This window comes from Sphaeramia orbicularis, chromosome 20 (genome assembly GCF_902148855.1).
Source record: "Sphaeramia orbicularis chromosome 20, fSphaOr1.1, whole genome shotgun sequence".
NCBI lineage: Eukaryota > Metazoa > Chordata > Actinopteri > Kurtiformes > Apogonidae > Sphaeramia > Sphaeramia orbicularis.
The window spans coordinates 25,337,520-25,363,018 of record NC_043976.1 but is presented as its reverse complement, the minus strand read 5'-3'; the positions used below and the strand labels follow the sequence as shown (position 1 = coordinate 25,363,018).

At 39.3% G+C, this 25,499-nt stretch overlaps 1 protein-coding gene across 1 annotated transcript; it reads left to right on the top strand.

Annotated features, from left to right (window-relative positions):
- The first annotated feature begins 6,328 nt into the window (after positions 1-6,328).
- ipo4 (importin 4) lies at positions 6,329-18,303 on the top strand. Its single transcript, XM_030123765.1, has 30 exons — positions 6,329-6,701; positions 6,972-7,058; positions 7,175-7,254; positions 7,376-7,417; positions 7,566-7,695; positions 7,992-8,171; positions 8,935-9,000; positions 9,109-9,210; positions 9,320-9,403; positions 9,705-9,860; positions 10,002-10,055; positions 10,285-10,394; positions 10,562-10,670; positions 10,819-10,948; positions 11,139-11,252; positions 11,464-11,577; positions 11,672-11,795; positions 12,380-12,491; positions 12,589-12,716; positions 12,806-12,883; positions 13,158-13,215; positions 13,464-13,569; positions 13,820-14,013; positions 15,693-15,743; positions 15,837-15,962; positions 16,248-16,474; positions 16,564-16,696; positions 16,777-16,881; positions 17,303-17,372; positions 17,647-18,303. The coding sequence occupies exons 1-30, from the start codon at positions 6,636-6,638 to the stop codon at positions 17,775-17,777; spliced, it is 3,267 nt and encodes a 1,088-aa protein (XP_029979625.1). The 5' UTR covers positions 6,329-6,635; the 3' UTR covers positions 17,778-18,303.
- Positions 18,304-25,499: the final 7,196 nt, after the last annotated feature.

Genomic DNA, 25,499 nt, shown 5'->3' with positions numbered 1-25,499 from the left:
ATGATTTCCAGAATCCCTCTGATGTGACCCCTGAGGGAATTTTGACAGATTAAAGGTAACATTGTAGCGCTAGTAGTTTGAAGGTAAGAAGTTTGCTTTGTAATTTCAGAGAGACACTGGAAGTGCTTTTTCTTTGCAAGTTTAAAGCTTAGATCAGTGGTTCCCAACCTTTTTTGGCTCATGACCTCATTTTAACATCACACATTTCAGGCAACCTCAGACAGTTTTCGGCTAAAATTAATTTGTTTTTGATCATGTAATAGTTTGCTATACTATGTTGCTAATAAACGTTAATTTTAGACGATATTTAGGTTATATAATATATATTATTATGGACGGAGGCAGAAAAGTCAGGTGCAGATTACTGCAAAAAGTGAGAATTTAACTTTCCTTGGTCAATTTGTACAGTCAGTCGACCTTGTATTTACAAGGCTGCAAATTAATACTGAACAAACAATAACTCATGCTATGAATTATGAAAGAGCTGCAGCATCTTAAACTGACCACAACGAACATTTGAAAGATAAATAGTACCACAGTGCTTCAGTTTCAGCTTCAGAGTTTGTCATGTCCTTTATGTATTGTCTCTCTCAACTCACCATATATTTTTAATATGTAATTTTAAATTTTTTTTATCAATTATTAGAAATTTCAAGCGACCCCATTTGAATTTCAGATGACTCCACTTGAGTCACGACCCCAAGGTTGAAAAACACTGGCTTAGATTAGATAGATAGATAGATAGATAGATAGATAGATAGATAGATAGATAGATAGATAGATAGATAGATAGATAGATAGATAGATAGATAGATAGATAGATAGATAGATAGATAGATAGATAGATAGATAGATAGATACTTTATTGATCCTTTGCAGGAAATTGCTTTGTTACAACAGCAGCAGTACAAGAAGAAAAACACTCTGACCCATCGCGTGAACATCCCACAAACAGCCATCAATGGAACAAATAAATAATAAACAGAATAAAAATAAATAAATTAATTAATTAATTAATTAATAAATATATATATATATATATATATATATATATATATATATATATATATATATATATATATATATATATATATGTACAATACAAGTAATGTATATAATACAATAACCTAAAACACCTAACACACCTAAGTATGCACAGCATACAATAATTTATCACACAGCGATATTAAAAAGTCTAATAGCAGCAGGCAGGAAGGACCTCCTACTGCGTTCAGTCTTGGACCGAGGGGGGATCAGTCTGTGGCTGAAGGTGCTCTCTCTGAACACCTCAAGATGGTGCAGTGGGTGAGATGCGTTCTTCAAAATAGAGTCCAGTTTCCTGAGCATTCTCACCCCAGCCACTTGCTGAACTGTTTCCAGTCCAGTCCCAGTGATGGAGCTCGCTTTTTTAATGAGTTTGTTCAGTCTGTTTCTGTCAGAAATGCGAGCTCCCTCTCCCCAACACACCACACCAAAAAAAAGGGCACCAGCCACCACAGTCTGGTAGAAGCTGCACAGAAGAGGCTTGGAGATATTGAAAGACTTTAATCTCCATAGGAAATAAAGTCTACTTTGCCCCTTCTTGTGCAGAGTCTCCATATGACAGGACCAGTCCAACTTGTTGTCCAGTTGGACTCCAAGGTACCTGTAACTGGAGACAGCTTCAACCTCTGTGTCATGAATGGTGACTGGCACCAGTCTGGACCTCTTCCTCCTAAAGTCCAAAACCATTTCCTTGGTCTTGGAAATGTTCAGTTGGAGGTGGTTGAGGTCACACCAGTCCACAAAGTCCTTCACCAGGCCCCTGTACTCCCCCTCCTCCTCTCCTCTGATACAACCGACAACTGCTGAGTCGTCAGAAAATTTCTGAAGAAAGCAGCTGTCTGAGTTGTATTGGAAGTCTGATGTGAACAGAGTGAAAAGGAAGGGGGACAGAACAGTTCCTTGTGGTGCTCCAGTGTTGCACAGGACCTTTCCTGAGACACAGTTCTGCAGTCTCACATACTGTGGTCTGCAGGTCAGGTCCATGATCCAGGAGACCATCCATGATTCCACCTGCATCTCTCTCAGCTTCACACCAAGCAGCCCCGGCTGGATTGTGTTGAAGGCACTTGAAAAGTCAAAAAACATGATCCTCACAGTTGCATCCGAGGTGTCCAGGTGTGCCTGGGCCCTCTGTAACATGTGGATGAGAGCATCATCCACAGCGATGTTACGCTGGTATGCAAACTGTAGAGGATCCATGTGCACCCTCACACTGGGACTTAGACAGGAGAGGACCAGCCTTTCAAGTGTCTTCATTATGTGTGAAGTGAGGGCTACATTATTAGCTCATAAACAAAGGTTTGACAGCGACAAACATGTAAGGCATTGTTGGCTTACAGGTTTGACTTATGGTGTCACATTAATAAAAATAAACATAGAAAGGCCAATAAACATTGTAAAACACACTCAACTGAAATAAACATGAACACAAAACCCCCTTGAACCCCTGCACATAAAGCAGAACACAATGAGAAAAAGGTCCAGTCCCCACAGTGCAATGCAACAAATATGCCACAGTATCATTGCGTGAGTACTGTGCGAACGTTTTTTGTTTTGTTTTGTTTCAGTCACTTAGATGATAGTGGGGGACGCCTGTTGTTCAAGTGTCTGGGTTAGGGTTGCCATTGTTTTGTAACACATTGCAATGGGATAGTTAGGGTTTTGGGTCCTGGTAACATATTTCTGTTCAGGCACCCTCTGTTGGAGCTTGGTTTGATTTCAGTCAGTATAAGAACAGTGATAGTACGAGTTGTTGTTTGTATTCCTGTTCCTTGGCTGCATTGACATGCTAATGCTTCAGGCAGTGGGAAGACGTGGGGCCTAATGGGTGCATTTACACTTCTAGGGTGTCATTGAGTGATGTTGTATGAGCCATAACTTATCTGGATTGACTGTATAGGTGTATCTGAGGTTCAGACAAATCACTGTGGAGCGCATTAGCATTGGTATTTGTTCAGAACACTGCAGGGGAGACCTTTGAAGATGCAGACACAGGCCAAAGTGTCCCACATCTGGTCTTTTATGTGGCTTAGATCTGTTTGTCTCATGACTCAAATCACATGGAATCTAATCCTTTAATCGTCATCTATAATAGTAAAACACTGAGAGGCACAATGAGTGCTTTGACTTTTCACACATTTGGCTAATAATAGATAAATAAGATCAGATAAGACACTGACATGATTTGTTTGAAGGTTTTTAATACAGTATTTTTGCTTGCAAAGTGTGTATTTATACTTTTTAATGATCAAAATGATATAAAGTATCTGCTTTTACTCATATGACTGAGTTCAGTACCGTGACCATTTCACACTGGAATCTGATACAAGCAACATTTTCTAAAAATGAAGATCAGTAAATCTGACCTGACTGCATAGTGCAGTCAGGGTGAAATTAACCATAGTGTTAGGAGAGTTGTTTTAATAAGAGAAAAAGGCATTGCTGTTACAGAACTGTAATAATGATTCAGCCATGTATTTATCTTACTGTATTTTGTCTGCATATATCACCACTTGTTTTGTTTGTCACATTATCAAACTTATTGTTTAACTTACTAGTAAATACTGTTTACCAAATATCTAAATACTGATGCTGACTGGATTTCTTGCAGCCCTTTTTAGATGACAAGGTAGCCTACATAGCCTACATTCCTGCATTGTAGTGAATTTAATGCATTGTTTTTCCTTTTCTGTATTATTTTTTAATAGCAATATGTTTATGAAAAAGAAAACACACAAATCAGACACTGGGTGACAATTTAGTAAAATGGAATATAATTGAGTAAGGCTGTCAAATGTAGTGTATTAGTTTAATTCATAAGACCTAGGACTTTAACAGCTCACACAGTAGGTGTATTGAATTTTTTGCCATTCATAACATATCTGTTTTGAGATGATTTTAGCAATATCTAACTTGTCTTAATACATGTTTAACTTGAACTGATTGAAACACTGATCAGAGACTTTGTTAAAGCATCAATGTTATGTGGAATAATGTTTTCCACTAACTGTTCAGTGTTTGAATGAGCTCATAGTGCATATTTTGGAAATAAGAAAATATTATGTTATAGCACTTTCTAAAATTAAAAGTCATCTTGCTCTTTTATGTTTTTTTCTCTGGTGGGAAAAATGTGTTTTAAGTAACTCTCATCTTTAATCTACGTCTGTGTGTCTGGAGTGCAGATTACCTGCTAGAGGGGTGTTTCCAGCTGTAGGTGCTTTTGTGGTGAATGATTAGGTCGTCAGTTTCTAATTAGTGGTCTATTGTGTAGGCAGTGTTAATGTGATCTTTCATATGGCTGCCTTACCCACAGGTGGAGGTGGTGATCCTACTTTTCCTCCTCTGACATTAGTCTGCATCCAAATGGCATTTTGATTTGCATCCCCTCTATTAATACCACTTTGTACTCCTTATGTTCTTTTCAGGTAGTGCACTCTAAAGGATGAAAAAAGTACTAAATGTGCACAGTGATACAAGGTCGCAATCATTCATACTTTGTTGCTTCTTAGAGGTTTTATTCTTATTCTTAGGTTTTATTGTTTAATATGTCAAAAGTTTAGATTACCCCATTTTTCTAGTTTTATTAATTCACTTCAAACCCTCTGAAGCATAATTTGGACAATAGTGCATACCAAGTATTATGTTACATACTGCAATCAAAATAAGTGAGGCAGACCATTATAACCCTAAACAACCCTTAAAATGTGTCTTTCCTTCAGAGATGATGAGCTGTATTGACTATTTCTCAACTGTATAGATAGAGTTGGGCACAAATACATTAAAAGTATCTTGTTACAAATAAGAACTACTGAACTGGAAATAAGCGGCATTTTGTGGCCACATTGACAAATACTGAAGATGAAATGTATAATGGCTCACATGATTGAACAACACTATACATTAATGTTCAGTAATATTATTATTATTAGTAGTAGTAGTAGTAGTAGTAGTATACCACCCAGTAAAATATAATTAAATGCTGTAAAGAAATTAAATGCATATCTGAAGCCCACCTCTGTGTACAGAGGGCCACGAGGTACATTTAGCTACGACCACTTGTGCATAAAGGTCTCATGGTCTTACCTTAAGTGTAATATGTAGGGTAATGGTAATGTAATTAGCACAAATATTGTACAAACCAAGAAATAAATTACTTTCAAGTAACATACAGAAAATATTCACAGATAGAGAGGAAGTTATGACTACAGACAGAGACTAAATATGAAACAACATTCACTAGCACAAATCTTAAAAAGATGTGCATTTCATGTTGTGGAGCGGTTTTGTCGTATAGAACGGAACTAAATGTCAAAAATCATGAAATTTAAAAAGTTGTATATAAAAACCTTATTTTTCAGAGATATTGTGGCAGTGAACACAAGTACAACAGTAATGGTTATTGATGGTATGTAATCATTAGTTCTCTGTTTTGTAATTTAGTGACTGACCTGTTCTTTGTAATGGACTGTATCCATTGGCTTGATCGGCCAGGTCAAGCCTGTGACCATCAGTAGTTTGTCCTCATGTGTTGTTTTGTGTGTTTTTATGTGTCTTTTGTCAGTTGTCTTTCTTGTCACCTGCCTAAGGACAGATGGAAATCAGCACTGTTGCTACAGTCTGGCATATTTACAGTTGCAGTTATTGTAGATGTTCATTATTATGAACTGTCCCTAGTAAATAAATGTGGAATTGGGTTGGGACAATTTGGGCTCGACTTTTTCCTATTCCTTTTCGGACACTGAGTGTTGTGGAAGAGTCAGTGAAATTGTTGTACATTTGTGAGATATTTGTTTTCTTTTTTGGTTGATTTATGTCTATGTGTTGGAGTGTCCTTTTGGATCTGGAATTTCTTTTGCCTACTTATGTTTGAGGTGAAGTCTATCAACATGTGTAATACGGCTATGAAATGGACGGTTTATTTTGATATGTCAAACACTTATGAAATGGTCAGAGTTTATTTTTGATATGTACAATATTTTTTGAGTTTTATGCAGGATTATTTAGAATTTATTTTGACACGTGTAGGATTTGTTAAGGTACTTTGAGGAACTGACATGGGACTTTGTGATCAATAGAAACAGATGGGGTAAGGGGGTGGGAGTATATAAGTTACTTCATCCCACTCATTTTCGAATTTTTTTTTTTTTTTTTTTGATATTCGAAAAAAATAAATAAATAAAAATAAATAATTGGTAAGAAAGCAGTAACGTTGCACCGTGTCCTCCTGTCCCCCTGGGGGCGCTGTGCGTTTCGGTCAGACTGGGGCCGGCGGTCCCTTTAACTGAACTCACATGGAACTGTTGGCCGGGTACGGTCCCGCGTGCTGGCATCTGAGACGGTAACGACCCAGACCCGGTTGGTCCACTCGGACCTGTCAGAGTCTCCTCACCAGCGGAAAAACTTCACACTTAACCGACTTTTTCCAAGTAGATTTTCAGACTGGGAAGCTCGCGAGTGAAACTGTCTAGCATAGCCTTGTTTACATTAGCTGTAGTTGGACGCTGCTAAAGGACAAGCCCGTTATCAAACTTAGATTTATTGGGAATATTAACGGTTAAAACTGGTGTGACTGGAAGCCTTGACGTGCCGAGATGACAGAGGAACTTGAACAGATTCTTTCCCAGCTGACACAGCCGGACAATGCAGTTATTCAGCAGGTAACACTCGAAAAAACTTTTAATTCTGTAAAGTAAAGGTAGTTGGACAGTTAGAGAAATGACAGTTGACAGTAATTGAGTTCGGTTAGCTAACCTAGCTAAGGCCAAGAGCTGTCCTCATTACTAATATTTACCAGCAGTCGCATTAAGAAAATAGACATGATAATCACCATGAAAGATTTGCTCCTTCTACAAGCTGGACGAAGATAGTGCTTTTTTTTTTTACTGATGAGGAACTAACTTGGTGAAATGTCCTTTGTCCCCTTTCAGGCCACAGCCGAGCTTAAACAGGCTTTCAAAGACCCTGCCATTATCCCAGCCCTGTGTGCTGTCATGAGTGGCTCCCAAAATCCACAGGTATTGTGCGAGATTGAAAGAGAAAGCTAATGCCTGTACATTTACTGTATGTGTGGAAGTTAGAGGGATTTTATTGGCTTTCCTGTCCTCCCTGCAAACTTTACTTGACCTTACAGATCCGTCAGTCAGCTGCAGTGATGCTGAGACTGAGAGTGAAGAAGCACTGGAAGAAGATTATTCCCAATGACAGAGAGAGGTCTGCTGAATTTTTATCCCTGTTAAATTTCACACCATCATAACACTCCACTTAACTGTCAGAACTGAAATGTAGGAACTGAAAATGACTTGCCTATTGTGTCGTGCATTTGTTAATACAGCCTTAAGGCAGTGGTGTTGCAGGCCTTCATGCAGGAAACAGAGTAAGCTATTCATTATTTTCTAAAATCAAATGAATTCATTTTTATTAATTGCAACAGATGTATTGTTAAAAAATTAACTTTGTATTTCAAATATAACTTGCTTACAAAAGTCTGAGCATGGACTCATTTATACATGTCTATATTTTAGGCACACAGTTCAGCATTCACTCTCCCAACTCTGTGCTGTGATGGTTAAACATGAGACACCAGACCATTGGCCTGCACTGCTACAGCTGCTGAACGAGTCTACCAAAAGCAGCAATCCTAATGACAGACAGGTACAGGGCTCATTTCACAGCCACAGATAAGATCATCTATATACATCTTATTTGCATTCAGTGCTTTTTAACAATCTGTTAAAATTGAAAATATTACACAATTAAAAAAAAAGAAAAGATTCGACCATCATTATTAATTAATAATTATTGTAAGCCATTCAGATATTCCCTGTAGTAGTGATCAACATAAAATGGGGGCGTTGTAAATTGAACTTTTCTCGAGTTATAATTTACTTTCATTTTTATGTTCCAGTTCTTAATAGTTTTTGATGGTTAATGTTCCTCTCCCCTCCCAGGTGGGCCTGCTGCTGCTGAATAAGGTGGTGGAATCAAACCCTGAATCTTTCAAGCCTCACTACCGCCAGCTGCTGCAGCTGCTGGCAACTGTGCTGCAGGATGTCAACAACCCCACTGCCTTGTACTACAGTATCCTCACGCTCACAGCCATAACTGCATACAGCGGCACAGAGGAGATGGTGAGGATGTATTACCATCTGCCTGAGCATATAGCAGAGACAGACTTCTAAGTATAAGGGCACTGAAAGAGCACAGACCTGACTACTGAGTATTTTTTAAAGATAAAAATAATAAATTCTCTGATCCCAGGTTAAATATGGTTATTTTTCGTTCTTAAATTGATGTAAATTGAATATCTTTGTGTTGTGACGAAAACCGTACATTTGAGTTTTGGGAATTTGGAAAATTCATTTGGAAAGGTATTAACAAATTAATAACAACATATTTACTATATTAATATGATAATAATTATTATTAATTATAGCTCTTTAGACTTCTAAAAAGCAGCAGTCCACTCTTCATCTTGTTCCACAAAATGATTAAACCAAAGTTTATCAGCTACACATTCCTTATTTTTCTTTGTCAAAACTGTGTAGTCGTTTAAAAAACTGTTAATATTCTATCAAACTTGTGGACTTATTTCTTATTTGTCACTTGGTACTAATTGGATGCTATCTTTCTATCTTTAACCGCTACCAGTCTAAGTTAGTCAGGGGCTCTCTGGCACTGAAGAAAGTGATGAACCATTGCAAAAGTCAACCTACTTAGTGGAGTTTTCAACCTCACTCATAGTATTCACGCAATTAACTTATTTTGACTCTTTAAGATATAGGGATGAAGTTATATGTGATAATACATAATACAGTACAAATTAAGCACATTACACATAAAAAATTATTTTTAATGAGCTTTTATGCTTTTTTTTTTTTTTTTTTAATGTAGAACCAGATGCGGTCTATCATCCCGAGTCTGATTGTTGCTCTGAAACACCTCATCAAGGCAAATGAGGTAAAGTCTAATCTTTTAAATACTTACATGTACTATTGATGCATCTGTCATTTTTAAATGTAAATGGTTGGAGAAAAATGTTCATTAATATTGAGTGTGTTTACACAGGACCAAGCCAGTGAAGCCATGGAGGTGTTTAATGAGCTTATGGAGAGTGAGGTTTCTATCATCGTTCCCCATGTTGCTGACATTGTCAGCTTCTGTTTGGAGGTGGGAGCTGAGGATCTGTTTTTTTTGTGTTCATCCCAGTTTCAGTTATTACATTTGCTAACTGAGCTGCTAAATGTGTAAATTGATTTTAACGTGTGTGTTCTGTCAGGTGGGCAGTGACACCACACTGGATGACTCTCTGCGAGTTAAAGCTCTCTCTTGCATTGCCTTCCTCATAAAATTAAAGAGCAAGGTAAAGTGTCCCTTATTCACAACTTTATAAGAGCATTTTTTAATATTTCATATTTTTGTTATTATATTTTGTCATAAAGAGAACAATATGCCGTTTTCCTAAGCTGATACTGGGTAGTGGTATCTCTGTCCAAATTTTATGGTCACATAAAAAATTCAATATTCAAGCCTAACTTGTCTAAATATTATCATGGTGACATACACAGTCTGTTGTTGTACAGATGAGGTAAAAGCCATCATTGGCTAGTAAGATGGGGAAAGGGGAAAATAATAAACTAAAATGAATAGTTTCTCTTCTACAGACGGTAATGAAGCAGAAGCTGTTGAACCCCATCCTGCAGTCCATTTTCCCAGTGCTGAGTGCCGCACCTCCACCTGGTGAGGAAGACCCAGAGGATGAGGAGAATGATGACGGAGGAGAGCCAGCCAATGACAATCCCAAACACTGTGCTGCTCAGGTAGGCCATATGTTGTATAAACTGTATTCATACATTATATTCCGTTTTTTAAAGTTAGTCACTTATTCAGAACAAACCTGAGAATGCAATATGAGATCATAAGACAAACTGTGTTAACTTAAATATATTGTCTCTTTTTAGATCATTGACACTATGGCGCTTCATATGCCTCCAGAGAAGCTGTTCCAACAACTGGTGAGTAATCAGCATAATTAAAATGAGCAATAATAACTCCTTATGGTAAGCAGATCTGTTTCAGTTTTATGTTTTGGTCTCGAGAAATTTCTAAAATGCAGCAGTGAGTGATTAAATTCAGGGATTTTAGAAAATTTATTTAGAAATGCCAACTTAAACAGTTGAGTGATTGATGAAAGTAAGTAAGTACTTGCTTGGTGACAGTGCTATGTTGTGTCTTGTGTATCAGATGCCTCTCACTCAGGCCTGCCTCACCAGTGGAGACCCCTATCAAAGGAAGGGGGGTCTCATGTGCCTTGCTGTGTTGGCTGAAGGATGTGCTGATCACATACGCACCAAGTACGTCCAGTTGACAAAGAAAAACTGTTGGGTTTTTTTTCTTTTTTTTTAATTCATTTATTCTTTTGAGACCACAATTTCCCCCAAAGTGTATAGTGTATTCCAAATCAGTGTCTTTACTTGTGTTTCTGTATTATTATTATTTTTTTTGTTTTTTTTTGTGTTAGTATGCTGTCATCAGTGCTACAGACTGTGTGCCAGAGTCTTTCTGACAATAACCAGGTGGTGCGAAGTGCTGGGCTTTTCGCTCTTGGACAGTTCTCTGAACATTTACAGGTGAATGTGGTGTTTTTCTTTGCTAAAACGTGTTTTCGTTGATGGTGTAGTATATTCTTCTTTAAAAATTGATGGACACTTTTAATGAACTGCTATTGAAATCCTCTCGGCTCTCAGTTGTTTACCCTTGTTCTGTTTTGCTGCCCAGCCTGATATCAGTAAGTACTGTTCAGAGCTGATGCCTCTCCTGCTGGGATACCTGTCATCATTAAACCAGGCCAAAGTCGGTCATGTCACCAAGGCCTTTTATGCCCTAGAGAACTTCATGGAGAATCTAGGTAAGCTGCGGATGGATTCATACTTGATCAACTACCCTATTATTAGTTAAAAGTACAATACATCATTCATACTTGATTTTTAAATGTCAGATTTTGTTCCAAACACTGTGGAGTCTCTCGTTCAGAATATTAGGTACACACTTATTTAGTAACTCAACAACTAATTTTCCTCTCTTTTCTTTCTTAACAGGCACAGACATTGAGCCCTATCTGCCCACCTTGATGGAAACTATGTTGTCTGCCCTCAACAATGCAGACAACCTCAAGATAAAAGAATTGGCCGTTTCTGCAATAGGTGCCATAGGTAGGGAATGATCAGACATTCGTTTTAGTGGTCAGGGTGTGATTTTCTTTTTTTTTCTTGTGTGCTGTCATCATCATATCTAGGTAACCTGTACATCTCACATTAGACAGACTTTTTGGTGTGAAAACCCATCTCTGAAGGCATTGCTTTGTATTCATCAGCGTGGACACCTGACTGACTCAGGTTCTTCTGTGTTTCACTGTGTTTTCAGCCAATGCTGCAAAGGAGCTGCTGGTTCCCTACTTCCCCCCAGTTATCGAAAGCTTGAAGGGTTTCCTGACCACCACCACAGAGGAAATGAGGTCTCTGCAAACTCAGTCCCTGGGTAGGTAAATCTGATATATTTGTTGTACTTTTTGTTGTCTGTGAGCTTCAGCAGACACATAGATGTTAATTTTTGTTTTGTTTTGTTTTGTTAGATACTCTGTCTGTGCTTGCCCGGACAATCGGCAAAGATGTCTTCAGTCCCCTCGCTGCAGAGTGTGTTCAGCTGGGCCTCAACCTCACCGACACTATCGATGACCCTGACCTTAGGCGCTGCACGTATGTGACTTGTGTGTGAAATTGTGTGAAAGCTATTTTTGTCTCTACTCAGTGGATCTGTCAAACATTATCAGTTTAAAAGATGAAACAAACTTGGTCCAGTTTTTGGATTTAGGAGAATCACCACCATCTTTCTAAAGTAGCTCAAAACAGACTTCCTCATCTCCATTTTTCTGTTGTATAGCCAGTGGCATCCAGTGTTAAGGTGCATTATCTTCTGTTATGTTTGAGTTTGGACCAGACCAGATCAGAATATTCCATCAATGAATTAATCCCAGATCTCAATTTAATCCACAAAAGCAACATGTGGTCTACCAAGGGCTTTCATTTTTTTCAGGTAGTATAAGCTAGGGTGAGGATTGTTCAATTGGTTGCCCAACTGTAGGTTCACAGCTCACTTTAAGATTTCCAGATCAATACTAATATTGCAACTAAATTTGTCTTTGTTCCTTTGTCCATTTACCCCAATACAGCTGTTGTTTTATTTGTAGTTCTAGTTTTCCTGAAACGTTGTAAAGACAAACATAAAACTATGCAGATATTCTTGTTTTATTATAACCTCTCCATTTGGTTCCTTCCATCAGGTACAGTCTGTACTCCTCTGTATCTACAGTCAGTCCTGAGTGCCTGACACCTCACCTGGTTGCCATAACAACAGTCATGATGCTCGCCCTGAAGTCCAACGAAGGCATCACAGTATGAATTGTGCACCCATAACAATAATAATAATAGTATTATAATAATATTAATATTATTTATTTTTTCATTTATCACTCTGTTTGGTTCTGTAAAGGCACACCTTGAGGAGGACAAGACATTTGTTCTCCTGGACGACGACGACGATGATGACCACGAGGAAGAAAAAGATGTTAGCGATTTCCTGGAAGATGACTCTGAGACTGACGTCCATGATGTTGCTGGGTAAAAGTCTCACACCACACACATGCAGACGTCGTTCCCGTCACTGGGGGAACATTGTGAGTCTGATAACGCATCTGTCATTGTTTCAGGTTCAGTGTGGAAAACGCCTACATAGATGAGAAAGAGGATGCCTGTGATGCCCTGGGAGAAATTGCCTTTAACACTGGGTAATAGGAGTTTACACAGGAGATCTATTAGTACAAGCGGTTATACTGAGTTTTTTTGTATTTGTTTCAGTCTGAGGGATTTTTTTTTTTTTTTTTTCACGAATATTAGTCATTTGATTATTGCGTGTGCAGTTATGACCAAAATCTTTGGCTGTTTTTTGGATGGTAGGAGAAAAAGTGTAATGTCTTTCATGTCTATTTTGAGAAATATGCTTTTAAAAGGTCTAATACATTAGTTCTGTGTACATGTTTGAGCTTGTGTTTCTCCTGACAGCACTGCCTTCCAGCCCTTCCTGGAGTCGAGCTTCCAGCAGGTGTACGAGATGAGAGATGTAAGTCAGTCCGCTGGGCTCCAGGGCCCTGTGATCCCTGTCTGCCTAATGTGCTGTGAAGGGCACCTTGCGATCTATATTTGTGCTGCGTGGTGTCACTATGTGTTTGTGTCACTTAATAAATGTCTTTACGCACATTACCTTTACTAATAAGAATTTGCAACAAACAGCCTGGAATTTGATTAAAGATGCCCACTCTCTACCATTATAAACCAGAGAGAACCTCCTCACTTTCCTCTTTTCTCCAGTTTCCCCATGACGACGTCCGCAGGGCAGCGTTTGGAGCCTTGGGCCAGTTTTGTCAAGCTCAGCACAAAGTGTGGAAGGAGAATCCCACTGAGGCAAACCACCAGGGTAATGTCTGTCTCCTCTGGAGCCTCATGTTATTGTAAATATTTTTAGGGAAAACAGGAATGGACAGTGTCCTCTTTACTTAGATGGAGATTATTAATTAAGAGAGTCAAGTGATATTTTAAGGAAACGCCTGAAGTATAGTAAGAGTCCAGCTAACTCAAGCAGTTTTAAGACTTTTAAGACAAAACATGTTCAGTGAATTTACCTCCAACATTGACTTTCCCATGTCATTCCTGTATTTAATATGCAGCCCTACACAAGCTGCTGGATGTGGTGCTGCCATGTTTCCTGGCAGCGATTAAGACAGAACTGGAGCGACATGTTGTGATGGGCATCCTTGAAACAATGAACGGTGTAGTGAAGTCCTGCCAGGGGGAGGTTTTCAAAAACCCAGAACGGCTCAAGGAAATCAGCTACGCTATCCGTGACGTGCTCAAGAAAAAGGTGAGAAAAAACACATTATGCTACAGCTGTAAAAAAAAAAAAAAAAAAGGTTCTTGGACACCCTTAAAATTTTACAGTCTCAAATATTATCGTGAAGTATTTGCTGAAAAATATTTTTTGTTTCAAAAGGTGAGGCTGCATCAGAGACAATTGGATGCAAATATTTTTTTTGTGCTAACAAGAAAAAAATAACAATACTTAGATGCTTGACAGTTTCAACATGTCATGTCCTGGATATGCTTCATTATCTTGCTGAAACGTCTAGTTTTGACCTCGATGGAACAGATCACGTGCAGAAGGAAGCATAAGGGTTTGGAGTATTTAACAATACTTGGCACAGTTCAATGACTTTAGAATGATTCTTAATGCAGTATCCTCCTGAGACCCAGAAAAGTGAAAGTTTTAGCTTGTTTTACATTAAACAGTTGTCTTGATTGGAAACTGTAATGCAACAGTTCTTTCAGATGCATTTTTAAAATTATCTTTTTTTTAATTTATTTTTTAATGGAATGTCCTTTGCAATGGACAGCTTTTTTTTTTTTTAAGAATATATTTATTCAATTTTCATTTTTTCAAAACAACACAAAACAAAACAGCACCACAGTCAAAACTGAAACAGAGATTCACAGTCAGCATGGAGACAGATACTCATCACATTCATATCTATACAATACAACAAAAAGTTCATTCAAGAGCAGATGAAAGCTCGAGACAGAATTTAGGACACATTTCCCTCAGTATAGTCCAGGAAGGGTTTCCAAATGTGATTGAATATGTCGATCCCAGAGTGTGTCAGGCATGTCAAAAAGTCAAGCGGAATGTGCTCCAGTGTCAGCTTCCCCCATCCAGAAATAGAAGGGGGTTTATCAGAAGTCCAGTGTAGTAGTATGTTCTTTCGGGCACAAAAAGTTAAAATATTATATAGTTTCCTATTATGTTTGTTACTGATACACCTATTTGGTAAGCCAAGGAGAAGAGATAGAGGGTCAAAATCAATGTGGGTTTTGAGAATTTTTCTAATTTCAAGTAGGACAGACTCCCAGTATCCCTGAATGTTGGGGCATGACCAGAGACAATGTGTGAGGCTGCCTTCATATATTCTACATTTGAAACACTGGAGAAGAGCCTGGTTTAAATTTAGATATACAGTTTGGACAGCATTTTTTAAGTAAAACTTTGATACTTTTGTACCCTACAGAGCACAAAAATGCATACTTTTTTCCACCACTGTATGTCTGGATTTGTCTACTTGAAATGTATTTTTAGACATTTCTTATAATCTTCTGTATTTGCAATTTAAAGAAAAAAACGCCAAACTGACACTTAAAGCATAGTTGCCTAAAATAATTTCATAACTAGAAGCACTCGGAGAGCGCAGACTTCCGCCAAGGCTGATCAGTGGCCCCCCCTGTGGGCCCCCCCACCCCCGATCACCACCAAAATTTAATCATTTCTTCCTTATGCCATTTCCAACAAACCCTGAAAATTTCATCAAAATCTGTCCATAACTTTTTGAGTTATGTTGCACACTAACGGACAGACAAACAGACAGACAGACAAACAAACCCTGGCAAAAACATAACCTCCTTGGCGGAGGTAAAAATGAAGTGTTCATGGATTCAGTTTTTGGAAGTTGTTGGTGTAAACCTTTTGTTTTCTTTCCCTTCTCATCATTTTAGACAGCTTGTCAGGACAGTGGTGGTGACGATGCAGATGATGATGAACAACAGGTTTGTAGTCTTTCCTTTAAACATAGAAGCCTATAAACATGCCACAGAGTGTCACTGTGGAGCTGTGTGTGCTGTTTGCCTTGTGTGTTCTAGGCAGAGTATGATGCCATGCTTCTGGAGTTTGCCGGTGAGGGAATTCCCCTGGTGGCGTCCTCTGTGCCTGCAGACAGTTTCGCGCCCTTCCTCAACGACCTGCTGCCTCTTATCATGAGCAAAGCTGTGAGTCCAGTTCCAACTGACACGAACAGCCGTTTAACAGCAGCCCATTTCATCAGCCATGTTTTCTGGGTCTGTAATTACGCCAGTGCAAGTCTGCAGCTAATGTGTCCTCATAGTGCAGTCCGACCCAGATCGACCTGCACAGGGTGGAGACGTAACACATGAAAGGACCTTAGTTCATTATGTTGTCTGTCAGTATTATAAATGGAATGTTTCCTAGATTTGATGCTTTCAGGGTGTTTTGTTTTTTTTTTATTTTTAATACATTTTCCTTTCCCCTGACAGAAATCCTCATGCACAGTAGCAGACCGGTCCTTCTCTGTGGGCACCATTGGGGAAATCCTCCAGGCCCTGGTGAGCGTATCAGGAGGCCGGGGATTGGCTGGCCGTCTGTCCAATCGGCTGCTTCCTGTGCTGGTAGCTGGAGTGAGGGACAGCGACCCTGAGGTTCGCAACAACAGTGTGTTTGGACTCGGAAGTCTGGCCGAGGCAGCCGGACCCATCATTGTATCGTATCCTTCCAACATCTGTTTGTGTCGCATAGGTGGTGTCATAATCCTGAAAGCAACACACATCTGTTCCTTAGCAAAATGCACACCAGAGACTATCCCATGATGCTTTCTGTCTTTTCCAACTTGCTGGCCAAAGAGTCTGACCTCAGGGTGATTGACAACCTGTGTGCCGCCCTTTGCAGGATGATCATGAGCAACGTGGACGCTGTTCCACTGGAGCAGGTAAATCCACAGATTCCACAGGTGGGACTATTGGTGTGGTGAGCATCACATCTGTAGCTGTAACGTTCACTCTGTAACAGGTCGTGCCTGCACTAGTGGCTCATCTTCCCCTTAAAGAAGACATGGAGGAAAACAAGACGGTGTTCAAGTGTCTGGCGATGGTCTACACACACACTCCGGCTCTGGTACAACACACACCCACTCGACCTCTGCTAATATCAACCTTCTTTTGCTTTTTTATTGAAACAGCATCCTGTACGTGACATTTTATTTATGTGGGAAAGCTGACCCCCACATATGGTCTGTACTAATGATGGTAATGATCAGGCCAAACTTTGAGTCATTTATTTATTTATTTATTTATTTATTTATTAGATGTTATATATACAGTATATACTAGTCATCATATTATACATATGAGTGAACATAAGCTCTTCAGACCAAAGTTAGATACTTTGTTAAGATATCAAACACTGGATTTGGACAAACATCACATGCTTTAGCATTTGGAAAAAGCGACATCTCAGAACAGTCTGCTTTCTCCACAGATTCTGGCATGAATACTGATCTTCGCTCATATACCTCTGCTCTTTTTTTCCCTTCCAGATTGTAAAGCAAATGAAGCCTATAGTTGGGAGTTCCAGTCATGTCCTGGGGAACAAGAACGTCGATGAAGGTGAATGTTAAAACCTGAACCATACTGTTGGACTAAGACCAGCCTGCATTTTGAACTAAAACACTGACAGCTATAACTGCATGAATGCAACTATCTTTAAGCTTTATATGCGCCACCAGTTACAGGAGACAAAGACTAAATGTGCCTGTTTCCCTTCAGTGGTCGAATGCTTCCCCTCTGTAAACCTGTCATCATTCACTTGTGATCTTCTGTTTTTGTAATCCATCTGTGTCTCTCTGTCAGCCTAACCTCTTCATCCGTCTCTCCTCTGCAGAGGCCCAGAACACTTTGGTCATGTTGATAAAAGAATTCGCACAGCACCACTCGGCAGACTTCCACACAGCCGTGACATCACTTCCTGGGGAGCAACAGGCCAAGCTGAGCGCTGCTATTTCTGCCTCATAGCCCACGACATGTCCTGCTCACCGTCATGTGAAAGGCAGCCAACACAATGAATTTTCATACTAAACGTGGAAAATGGAACGGTTATTTGTGAATTTCCCCATAATGAACTAATACATCAAACATCAGCACTTCAACAACTCCTCAATAGTTATTATTAACATTCAGCATTTTGCTTTGGAGTATTAACCATTAATTTATTTGCTTTGTTGCATGCTATGTTGATGTTTTATTATTTTAAGAGTTAGTTCACCATCCTGTGATATATGATTTTCCTATTGTTTGTATCTTCATGTGTAAAGTGCTACTAATAATTCCCACTGCCCCCCTTTGTGCCTCACTTTGGACAGACATCTGACTTTGCTATCTGAGTGTGAATTCAATCTCTTGATAAATATAACTATTCATTCCCGTCTCTTTGTTCATGTCATTGGATGTTGGGAAATTTCACTGTGCACTTAATGTGCAACGTGCTTCATTATGTACAGACAAACACTTTGAATCCTCATATTAGACTCTTGGATGAAGAAAAAAGGTGCAGCACTGCAGGGTACTATCTGCAGAAAACATATTTTAGCCTTTTGTTCAGTAACCCAGTGGCTAGCGTGTTGATTCACATTAAATTACATTCTGTTTTGGACAGCGGTGACTCGTTCCTCAGATGTCCCGTTGGGCCTCTGTTAGGTTTGGCTGCTGGTTTTCCAACGCAATAGTCATGTGCACAGGTGCCAGGCCGTTCTCCCCTGAAACAAGAAATATCAAAGTGACAAATGCCACACATTTGTGTTGCCTCATAAGTAGTTAAACATTTTTCTGTTTATCTTCCTGCTTCACAATAGCATTTCCTATTCTCCACAGAGGCCTGTAATTCAGTTTTAGTGCTGAGGTCGAAGGTTTTATTTGGACACTGATGTAATGCTTAGGATGATCTCATTTCAGTGCCGGAGGCTCTGGCACACTGCTGTGATCCACATCAGTCTGACAGTTCACCCGTTATCTGAGAGGTCGCTGCTGACGGCGGAGGCCGCATTGACTTTCTGAGCAGATTTTCTATCTTGTGTCCTCATATAAACCCTGAGCCAGCAGTCACACCCATCAGCTGTGAATCTGAAGACAGAAGCTAAGATTCCAGCCTGAGTGGAAAGTCAGCACTGTGTTGATTCAAAGCAGTTGAAACAGACCTGAGTGTGTGTGTTTCCAGGGCTGGATGTTCATCCCAGTGCGGCAGAAGGAGCGGTCAGTGTGGGCCTCGGTGCTGTACAGGACCTCCTGCAGCTGTTTGTCTCCAGGCTTCTGGGCTTTAACACGCACCTGCCACAGGAAAAGTCCAGTCATTTCACAGTACCACCTAAAAACAGACGCACTTAACCCAGGGGTGTCAAACTCATTTTACTTCAGGGTCCATGATCATGACGAGCTGTGAAATTGTATGAGCTCTAGTTCTGGTCTCTTACCTCCAGGATGGTGATCTCTTTCTCCTTCAGTTTTCCTGCTTTGTTCTTCACCTGTGTTTTCTTGGTGTCGACCCACACCACCCTCTCCTTCACCTCTGACCTGAACACAAACACAGTCACACAAAATCTGCCTGAAACCCTCTCTCCTTTTTTAACCCCTCTCCCTTCTAGTGATCCTTACTCTTGGATGCCCAGGTCAGCCAGTGTTGTCTCCAGGAAGGGGAAGGGTTGGTGGGCCGGGTCCAGCTGCACCTGGATGGGCAGGGTCACCGACATGGGGACGTCCCACTCCAGCTCCACACGGACCAGGGCATCTCTTTCTTTTCCTCTGCTGCTCTGTTCCACAGCGGCGTCTCCCTCCTCCAGGTTTTTCCTCTCGTCAGCCGCCAGTTTGACTCACTGATGATTATCTGAGAACAGGATGTGATGTATCCCCCTCCTCTTCTATGCTGTATCTGTGTGATGGATTCTCCGTCCGTGCACCTCTGGTTTCCAGCGGTTCTTTATTCAGATGATCCTCTCTCCTTTTGGGGTTGATGATTCACAGCTCTGCCTCTGGACGAATATGGAGAGTGTGTCTAATATGTACAGACCGGTGCTCGTACGGTCCTGCTCATATAAGCAGCCAGTGTGAATGTGTGTTATGTGGCGCTCAGATGTGAGGTTTATTAGGCTGTCGGGGGGGAGGGGGTGTTGATGGAATGATGCTGTTGTGTGTTATCTGTCCGAGCACAAGAGGGTGAAGTCAGTGTTTATACTATAAATGACAGCATAAGTCCATTTTGATTCATCTGAGCAAAAAATGGGTGAATTTAACCTTCATTTATTGCATCAAGAAGATGCTTTCATAGGATAATGGTGGAAGAAAAATAAAATGCATAAAAGTGAACAATCTTTATGAATTCTCACTTTTTTGTGACCCTTGTGGATCCTTGAGCAAAAATGTACATGGACAAAAACTTCTATAAAATCATGTCAAAATATTTTCTTCTTATTTCTGCATAAATCTCTTAAATCATCTCACCTCTGCTCAAAAATAAGTTCAATCACTTTCAGAATTTTAACTCCTTAAATGCAAGTTTGAATACATGACGTCACTATTGTTTGTGAAAGAAAAAAAGGATAGGTTTTTTTATATTACTGAAGCAACATTGATTTCATCTCATAAGTATTTTCTTTGTAAGTGAGATTTTTAAAAAAAATCTTCAAACTGGCTTTTAGAGGATTAATTACAGAATATTTGGTCGTATTGAGCAGAGCTGAAGTGGTTTAAGAGATTTATGAAGAAAAAATATATAAAATAATCTTAGAGCAGTTTTTTTTTTTTTGTTTGAGGTTCCCAAGAGGGTGCATAAAACTGTTAGTAGTCTACAATAGACATGTAAGAGTAACTTAAGAGTGACATTACATTCAATAAATATGTCAAAAAAGAAATATTTGCACAGAAATTCATGCCATAAACTGTAACACGGGTCCCTAAGGGTTAACCAACAAGCAAAATGCTTTGCAGTGGTAATGCATACTAATGCACCTCAGAGCAAAACCAAATAGTGTGACATCTTGTATGTTGTGTTTGTAGATTATACTGGTTTACCAGTAAAATGACTCCAGAATATAAGTAGTGAAACTTTACCTAGATTCAGTCACTAATAGTGAAAAATTAAGTCAAAATTCTGGTCGGCTGTAGTTTCCAAGATACAGTCTTGGGCCAAAATGGGAAATTCTGATTAATTAATGAGAGAATGTGTTTTACTCAAAATGAATGTTTGTCTTGGAGCAACAGATCTACTTCAAAACACTGTCTGAACATCACAGTACATTCACTTTACAGGTGCTTTTTAGTGGAAGATTTATAAAACCTGTTTATAAATGTGCATAAACCAATATATATGTAAAATAAGACTTTATCTTATGCATTGACAACATCAGTTAACCAGCACTTTTGTCATTTGTTTTTCAATTCATCTTATTAAAGTATGCAATATTTAGCACATTACATCTCTGAGGAAGATAATTTCTATAAACTAAATAATATTGTAGACCAGTGTTGTATATAGTGTAATGTAAGAGGAAGGAGAATTAAAGACATAATGACCATCATGATAAAGATGTGTCTTTCTCTAGAGGCACAAAAGAAAGAAAGTATCCTCAGCAACTCCAAAGACTCAGAGTGAATACAGCTGGACCAATAACAGAGCTGCTCTGCCGTCCATCCAGACCAACTACAACTAAACGCACCACAGAAGCCCTCAGCACACTGAAGCATCTCACCCACATCCACTCCAACCCCCATACCCTGTGGTAAGCGGTCCAGCAGGATCTGTGACGCCTCCACCAGCCTGTGTAACAGCTTTATTCCTCAACAGCTTGAACAACCTCTAAGACGACACACTTTACATGTATTTTACACAAACAACATTGAATTAGTGTATTGTATATAGGAAGCTGAAATGATGGGAAACACATGATAATGAGATGGTGCTAAATAAGGAGAACATGGAGGGTGATCAACCAGTTCAGAGCCACAGTCAGACAACCATGTACTTGTGCTGGGCATCGTCCTTTGTCTGTTTGCTCTTCGTAGCCTCTCACGGCTGCCTCAGCAGTTGGCACAGCAGTATCCATCCCCTTTGGGAGGCCATCCCAGTCCCTGATGTCACAACCTTGGCCTTCATAGGAGGAGGTGAGGAGAGTTGTTTTTGAAAAACTTCAGTGCATTTCCACTGGAATTACTCAGATTAAAAAAAAGATTTTTCCTCAATCCCTAATTTCCCCTGAAAAAGGTTCCTAGTAGGGGGGAAAGGACTTCAGATTCCCTGGAATGCTTGGGGATAGGCCTGTGTACTGACAAACACTGATTGGTGAATACATTTACAGCGATCCACACTTATGTTTACCCATAGAGTTAAAGTCAGTGTGAGGCTGCAAATTTGTTTATTCCTTTTCTACAAGCTTCACTTCATTTGTGTTTTGATTATTTGGAAAGCTGAGCAGAAGAAGAAGGTCAATTTGATGAATATGTTTGTTTGACGTTTTGAGTGTATTCGTCTCACTCCTACAAAGGCATTGCAGCCATCTGTCTGTCCATCCAAATCCATTAAAGAGTGTATTCAGCAAATGCATTCGGTGAGGTCCCGGCTCTTTTAAGTGTATTTACAGAATACACTCTTTATCATTTGTCCATTTTTTGTAGATTCCATTTTCCAAATGATCAAAACACAAATGATGTGAAGCTTGAAGAAATGGAATACACACACACACACACACACACTGTGGGTGAATGCGGAATGCTGTGTGTTCCACCTATCAGTGTTCTCCAGCACATAGCCCCACCCTCAAGAATTCCAGGCAATCTGAAAAGTCCTATCCCCATACTAGGAACATTTTTCAAGTGAAGTTTTGGCGTTGGGAGAATGTTTTTCTATCTGGGTAATTCTGGTGGAAACAGACCGGGGTTCTTCAAAATCCCAGGTTAAGTTAAAGTTCCTGGTAAAGTTCCTGCAGTGGAAAAGGGGCTGTGGTAATAAAAATTCCTGGGAATGTTGGTTGAAAAGGGGCTACACACCTTATGTACTTAACCCATAAAGGCCCAGTGCTACTTTTGTGTCAGTTCCCAAATGATATTTTCTCTATATCTAACCTTTCTTAAGTGATTTATCACCGTTTATTATAATATTTTCCTCTGTATTCATCATTTTATCAGTATAAATCAGGTATTTTCTTGTATTTAATTCACTCATCATGTAGATGTTCATAAAAGCTCAGATTAAAGTTGAGGGTTATTGTAACAGAAACAGAGAAAACTGCCTAAAAAGGGACTTTTTCAGTAAAATATATCATTAACTGAACATAAACCAAGCATTTGCATCAACTGTTGTTGATCCAACTCCATGGGTTTTACTGGTGAATCAATGTTGTAGAAGATGATAGTGTTTCCACATTCACTACGGAGCCTCTGAACGTCCAAATGGGTCATATCTGATGACCATGAAAAGACGACAAACTGTATTTTATACCAGTTATTCACATGTATTGATAGAATTGGTAGATCAACAGATATTTAACATTTTAGATCAGTAGATTGTTTGGGTTGATGATGGATGTTTGGGTCTTTACTGGTTAATGTTACTTCACATTAGTCCTTGAATTTCTCTTTAAACGTGGATTAGGTTATGTAAAACCATGTAGCATCTTGTCAGGAGGTTACTGTGGATTTATTACCATGTAATGAGACGATCCATCCGACCATATCCAGAACTCTGCTTGGCGTTCATCATCACCATCACTCTCTCAACGCTGCCTTCTCATTTCTCTGACAGTTTAGGAGAACAGGAGGTTGATGTATGGGCCGTTAACAGCACAACGTCACATTTTCCCCTTTTGAAGAATGTTCCCTCGCTGTAGGTGCTACAAGGTTGCAGCATTGGGACACAGACATGGGACACGTGTTGGTGAGATCTTTTTGTTGTTCAACCTGCAGCCTGAGCTCAGCACGCCACATTCCCAGGGTTGCCATGATGAACACTGTCACACAGATGACAGCTTTAAATCACCACTGTGGAGGTGGAGGATATTACATACATTCTTATTAGATGTGTTTTGTTCCATTCTTGCTGTAAGTTTCATCATAAGTTAGCAATTTAAGTCACACTTGCATTTGTTATGAAGTGAAGAGATATTCAGATCCTCAGCAAAACAAGAAATACTCATAACAATGACAGAAAAATGTACTTAAAGTCTTAAATATATAAGTCTTTGTGCTGTAAAATGTCCTACTTCCTACCTAATTTGTGTTTCAACTATTTACCAAAGTTCCGAAGCTTATAACTGAAGAGCCACAAGGCCAAAATGAATCAATTAATTCATAATTAATCAACAAATTCCTTTTTTAGTATGTGGCTAAAACAAATCCTAAATTTTATCAGGTTAAATTAGCTGATAGCTGGTAAAATAATAATAATAATAATGCAATAAATCTCATATTATAAGAATAAAAGAGTTAAAGACATGTTATGTGTAAAGGGAGGTCACATAAAATACTACCACTGTAGATTATTGAAGCTGTTTTTTCCTGAAACATTTGTTTTTACTCCTGTACATACTTTACTTATATCAGATTGGATCTTAATGCAGAGACTGAAAAATGCATGTGTGTCCATTAGAACTTTACTAAACCAACAGACCTAATCTTGGACTTGGACTTTTGCACAGTACTGACATTCCACCCATTTTGTCTAAATACGATCACTTCTGGATCTAAAAGAAGCCAACATGGCTAAATTGCAAACAATACAAGCAAAAAAGACTTCCCTCTGAGACATAATGGGGTGGAAAAATAAAGTGGCACAAAATAAAAACAGACTCAAGCACCTCATAATTGTATTTTCTAGTTAATGGTTTGGAAAGTGTGTTTGTATCTGACAGCAGGGAGTGTGTGTAAAGTAATGTTATATTTTTGTATCAAAACATTGCAGGGCAGTGGAAAGGACATTTCCTGGCGCAGCACTCTAAACCAGAATGTATCACAAGTAGAGTCGACAAAACAACCATTCCACTATGCTGATGTGAAGTGGGATTTGTGTTCTGTGACTGCAGCGCTGACCTCAGTTCAGTCACAGTCAGGTGCCATATGGTCTAGGTCCATACACATGCACAAGTCCATGGTGCGTTTAACAAGCAGACAAACACTAATTACACAGAGGTATTTAGGTATGAGGTCAAATGGGAGGTTTATCCAGGAAGGCACAATAATGTCCTGTTGGAAACTCATAGAGGAACTGATGTCATTCACCACCGAAGATTTTAAGGCAACTATATATGTATTTGGCCTCTGAAAAGTCTATATTCATGGGCAAAGTTATTAGAACACCAGATGGATCTGAAAATATTGACCTTTTTTGCCTCCAAAATATGACATAATTTCTCAAGGGAGTGATTTTTTTTTTTAAATGGAATTATGCATTTTAAAACACTTCCTTGTGGTCTACATAAACTGTAAATGCTATGCTTGGGTTTGAATTCTTCATTAATTCAACTCCACAGGTCTGTATTCAACCCTATTTCTGAGTAATGACATCAGAAAGGTTGTTTTGAGCGCAGGCCCTTTAAATGCAAATGAGCTACTTCACGCCCCACCCCCTCCAGGTTGTTGACCTGCTGCTCTGTCCTGTTCAGCCACTTGTGTTCGTGAATACAACCAACAACTGGACATTTTAGGTAATCGGCTCGAAGTTTGGACATATTTTCAGTTTTTACTACAACCGCTACTGCT